General features: G+C 51.6%; 1 protein-coding gene across 1 annotated transcript in view; it reads right to left on the reverse strand.

Annotated features, from left to right (window-relative positions):
• Positions 1–3,157: 3,157 nt before the first annotated feature.
• LOC103603015 (Fanconi anemia-associated protein of 20 kDa-like) overlaps positions 3,158–5,392 on the reverse strand; it is a 3,304-nt gene continuing 1,069 nt past the window's right edge. The window contains exons 2-5 of the mRNA XM_008587483.1: positions 5,320–5,374; positions 4,990–5,122; positions 3,705–3,783; positions 3,158–3,237 (exon numbers count right to left, since the gene is read on the reverse strand). Of these exons, the coding sequence (XP_008585705.1) occupies positions 3,158–3,237; positions 3,705–3,783; positions 4,990–5,122; positions 5,320–5,374 (347 nt within the window). The remainder of the gene's footprint in view (positions 3,238–3,704; positions 3,784–4,989; positions 5,123–5,319; positions 5,375–5,392) is intronic.

The following is a 5,392-nucleotide window of genomic DNA, read 5'->3' on the forward strand; positions in this document are numbered from 1 at the left end:
TTCTGCAAATTGCATTTAAACTTGCAAGATATTGCATATCAAGCTAGAGAGGTGGGTTCAGCAAACCTACCTTCAAAGCTAACAGTTCTAATGACAAGTCCTTTTAATTGAAAATTTAGCTTGTGCAAGAGGTATACAAACACACACTTGAACTTTACTAATTCATCACAGACATAAACCTTTAGCAAATAGAACATGGCAACTTTTTGTTGTCCATTGACTGGGCCTTGAAGAAGTGGGAAATTCTGGAATCAGTCTCTTTTCACTATAAGAGTTCACTGCAGCATATTACTGCAATCTCATTTGTAGAAAAGAAAAAGCTGTTTCACTAAGTTCTAATCCTGATTATTCTGCTTGCCAAAAATGAATATGGTAATAGGACTTGTGCTATGCCTGTGAATCAATCAGTTGATTGGTCATCACCATCATGTCATTGAAACTTTATGTCATATCCCAGAGTTCAGAAAACACCATTAGCTGAGTTTTCTTGATTGATTCTCCTGGCAATATCAGAAGCAGACAAATCAGGAATCATTTATCCCCGTTTTGCAGATAAGTAAACTGTGGTGCAGGGAGGTTGAGACTTGCTTGAGTTCTCACAGCTAGAAAGTGTCCTGGTTTAGACTAGAAACGAGCTCTTTGAAATCAGAGAACGTCCTTTTGCGGCTGTGCCATTCTGCATTGGAAGTGCCTGCAGTAACGATGCAGAGTCCTGCCAAGTGCTTTCTAAGGCTGATAAATCATCATGCTAAGCGCTCTAGATCCATTCAGCATTGTTATCTCTTCACCTGCTGATTGTGGACTAGACACTCCAGAGAGGGGATCCAGCCTGATAACACTGAGAATCCCTTGGTCATGCCCTATCTTGTGGTGGTAGGAATTCATCTGTTCTGATGTGAAGCCTGCTGCTACCCCAGCCAGGAGAGGGAGACTACAGGACCATCGTTTATCATGCAGCTTGATTGCGGCTTTATATGACCCCATGGACTAGTGTCCACAGCTAATGATTGTACAATGAAAGCAGTGTTTCCAGGGAAATTAAGGCACCACAGGCAAAAGGGGAGAATGGGTTTACAAATAATGGGGACACGATAGTGATGATGATGATGATGGTGGTGGTGATGGCACAGTTCTCTACATCTTTTACTCCACACCAGAGATGATAAAACATGGCATTATGTTACCTGCTAATGCTCACAGCCCCTTAAAAACAAGTAAGTAAATGGCTGGAAAGAGCCCTGAGCTGGCAGCCATCAGTCTTCTGGTTCTCCTTGCCAAGTGTCTTCAGCTGTAACCATAAGCATCTGTCCCTCACATGCTCCTCTACTTTGCCTGGCTTTCCCCATCTGTAAAATGGGGATGATTTTGCCTAAATCTTATCCTCTATCACGGAATGAACCAGACTGCAGATGTGGAGAGCCTGAATGAAGTACATCACACAGCAGATACAGCAAACATCTCTGGCTACTTGGGCACACGAGAGGGAATATTTGGAAGATATCACCAGCTGGTATTTCATAGTATTTCATTTTCACATGATTCTTCCTTTTTTGCCTCAAACTGTCATACCTTCCTGCCTTTTACACATCAGGCAGTGGAGGCTCTTGCTCAGGCCATGTCACTGCTGGAAAAGGCAGAGTTGCATGTGGCTTCTGGTTGCGGAATACCTGCCCTCTTCCCTGCATGGTACTCTTCCTCTCATGCAAGGTCCAGGTTAGGTCTTGGGCTTTACTCCAGTCTAAGTACTCTGTGTTTTGGCCAACTGCTTGGGTGTTTTATTTCTGCTGTTGCCCTACACTATTGGGAAAGTTTATTTCCCACTTTTTTTTTTTTTGGTGGGAGGAATGGCTCTTTGGTTGGGGTTTGAAACCCTGCACTAGGCAGAGACACACGACCTAAGATGCTCCAACCTGAGATGATTAACACTGCCAAGCACAGAGCCTCTAGTGCTAGTTCATGACCGATATAATAAAGGCACCTAGGAGCCCACCATATCCTTAGGTGAGAGATGAGGAGTAAGCAAGTGTTGGCTCATGACACCCGAGCCTTTGGGTGCACCACTGTCTTTCATCATAGTATCGTTTTACTGAGAAAAAGTTAGAAATAATCTAAATGTTCATCAACAGAAGATATGTTAATATTTTCATAGCATTGTTGAAGGGCTTGAACATTAAATACATATAAGGCACTTAGAGTGATGCCTGGCACATAATAAATGCTCGATAAATGTTAGCTATTATTAGTTTTGGAATTTTAATTTAAAAAAAGACTACTTACATTTGAGTTTTGCCAGAACCACATGTCCACAAATAGAATAAATTCAGGGCTTTATTCTGGGTCTGTCCTCACTTGAGCCTAAGTGAGAGGTGGCAGCAGACCTAGGCTCAATGAGCTGCTTGTCTCTTTCCCCTTTGCCACTACAGATGGGAGCTGTTTTGTGTCTTAGTAAGGTAGATGTCATGAAGGCCAGCTGGATGGCATTTTCAAAATGTTTGTATCCGATTGAGGAACGACTGATAAAGTATAATAAATAATATTGTGCCAGGTTCCTGGAGGGGAGCCTGGATGTTCTCTGTAGCTGAAGCTCCCCCCGCATGGAAGAGGCCAAGCTGGAATGCAACACTCTCTACATCTGGCTTTTTTCCTGGTGAGGCTGGATTTCTTTCTTCTTGAGGAGTTCTAGTCACACTCTTTGCCCATTTTTCCATTGCCATTTTTTTATTGACTAAATAGACCCCTTCCTTCAGTCTTACTTTGCAAATACTTGTTTCCTTCAAGTCTTAACCCTGTCTGGTCTTGGAAGTGCTGTTGACATGAATCCGGGGCTCTTTGTGGTTTCTTCCTTTGCATTTAAGCCAAGCCCCTCAGCCCCCATGTCCCTGGATTTTTATAGGTCAAGACTGCAAGAGCTATGTGTGCCCAGGGGTTTCCCTGCCCTTCTCTTCTGCTTGATCCCCTGACCCAGGGTGGGAACCTTGAATTCAGCCACAAAAAGTGTGATGAGAAGCCACCTGGAAGAAGAAGGTGGCCGGGTCATGTTCTAGTCAGGTATGTGCCCATGGTGGCCTCTTGGCTGTGGTCCCATCACAGGCTCCATGCCTTCCTTGATCTGTGGTTGACTTCGTGCTCATGGTGGGTGTCCCAGAGGCACTGTGGCTTAGCCTTGTGCTATGACTCTGAGCAGGTGCCAGGATGTCAGCTTCATCAGCCACAGGTTGAGGCTGATTGTGGGGCTGACTGGGGAGGAGCATTGTCAGAGTGAGAGCACTGTCCCTGGACACTCCAGTGGTTGCCTGTCCCTAGCTCCTCACCCCCCTCCTATCCCCCCCTGCCCATGACAGTGACAAAGTGCATGTTGAGCATACCCTCCAAGCCACTCTGGGGCCAGTGCACCCCATCTCTGGAGAGGGTGTCTTGGCTTCTTGTTGTGTGGGGCCTGGTGGCTGAGAGTGGGTGGTGGGTGGGCCCGAGAGCCATGGGGGCAGCATGGTGAAGGGCAGGGCCCTGGGGTGTCGAGGCTGCCCTCCATGGCCAGAGGTTCTCAGCGTGGCCTGGGATGCACCTTCTCGGTCCCACCAGTCTCCTGCGTCTGGGGTGGGGGGCTGTGTCTGAACAAGCCCCCCAGGGGATTCTGGTGCCCACTCAACTTGAGAACGTGTTCATCATGGAGCCTTCCTTTCTGAAAGCCAACACCAAAAGCCCACCTGCAGGGTGGCCAAGGGATGTCAGAGGCTCCCCGACGGGTCTCAAGATGGGGGATGGGCTGTTCCCCATGTCGCTGGCCTGCCCATGGCAGAAGTCCCATCACGTCAGATGGACAGACCCATCGGGTGTTTCTATATCAATAAATGGCCAGGGAAGGCTAGTCTCTCTTAGGAAAACCACACCACTCGAACCCAAAAAGAAAAGGCACAGAGACAGGCATCCCTGCTGGGCAGTACTGCCCACAGTCCTCCACAAGAGGCAGAGAAACAGAAGCTGGCAGAGGTGTGTGGCTTGGGGCTGAGAATTTGTTTTCTTGACTCAGACGGATGGAGCCCCACTGCGGAGAGAGAGATTCACTCATCTGAGCTCGGGGCCGCAGACCTGGGAAGCCCCAGGGCCCCCCAAGCTGCTTGGGAGGGCGTGGCGCTGAGGTGGTGGCCAGCCAGGGCAGCAGGAAGAAACCCACCCAAGGCCTGCGATCAGTGCCCTGGGCAGGTGGGCAGCTCTGCCCAAGACAAGGGCCCAGAACTTGCTGGAGGCCATGTGGTTGGCATCCTGTCAGAGCAAGCGTCTCTCACACACAACTGCTGGGGGACATGCACCCACTGAGCAGCCGAGTCTACGGGGCTATAAGCAGCGATCTTGTGTCCACTCCTCAGCCACGCCATGTCTCAGCTCCCAGGCTTCCTGCCACACTCCAATATATAAATCCAATATATATTGGATTTTAAAGGCGTTCATTTTGAAAACCTACAACCCACCACCCATAAGGTATTTGTGTGGCCACTTAAACAGCAAACAGTGCAGGGACCCCCCAAGCCTGCCTTGGCACGGCAGGCCATCTCTGGGTCTTGGATGCTGGACACCACCACCTACTTGGAGTGTCAGGGCAGTCCAGGTTTAGCGCTCCCTGCCCTCCTCCTGAGGGTGTGCTGGCCCCAGATGGTGGAAAGCAGGTAGACCCCCAAACCTGTGACAGCAGGAGTCACCTGGACAATCGCATGGTCAGTGCACTCTGCCAGCTTTCCACATGTGAAATATGACTTTAAAAGGCCAAAGCTGAGCTTGGACACCCTCTTTGCCTTCTACACACGGATGTGGTTTCCAAACAGGGCTGGGGTGGTTTTCGCACATGGGGCAGCTCTGCAGGGCCGGTGCCCTCTCCTCAGAAGGCTGCTCCTTGGCACTGGGGGTCCCGCAGGGATCCAGCATGGGGAGTCCTTCCCCGCTCCTCCCTGGCCTGAAGACCCACCCAGGCCACCCCAGGGGCCCCAGAGGACGCACCTGGCCGGGAAAGGCGGGCAGCGGCTCGTCGTCCAGGGTCAGATCCGCGCCCACCAAGCGCAGCAGCCCGGCCCACGGGTGCTCACACTCGCCGCCCTCCTGGAGGAACCAGGGCCTGCTGGCGCCAGGGGACCTGGGGCGGCGTGGAGGGGACGAGAGGGGCGGATGTCAGCGGGGCGGGAGCGCGCTCGGGGGCAGAGCGCCCCGGGCGGCCAGGGAAGCGGGGGCGGGCACGGTGCGCTGCAGGAAGCGGGCGGGAGCGTGAAGCGCTCGGCCGGGGTTGCCCGCGCCCCATTTCCGGAGGACCCTCCAGCCGCGCCTCCGCCTCACCCGGCCCCGAGGGCGGCCTCCGGCGGCTCAGCCTCGGCCGCGGCCCCCGCGCCGCCTGCATACGCCCAAGCGC

The sequence above is a fragment of the Galeopterus variegatus genome, unplaced genomic scaffold, assembly GCF_000696425.1.
Source record: "Galeopterus variegatus unplaced genomic scaffold, G_variegatus-3.0.2 Scaffold4401, whole genome shotgun sequence".
NCBI lineage: Eukaryota > Metazoa > Chordata > Mammalia > Dermoptera > Cynocephalidae > Galeopterus > Galeopterus variegatus.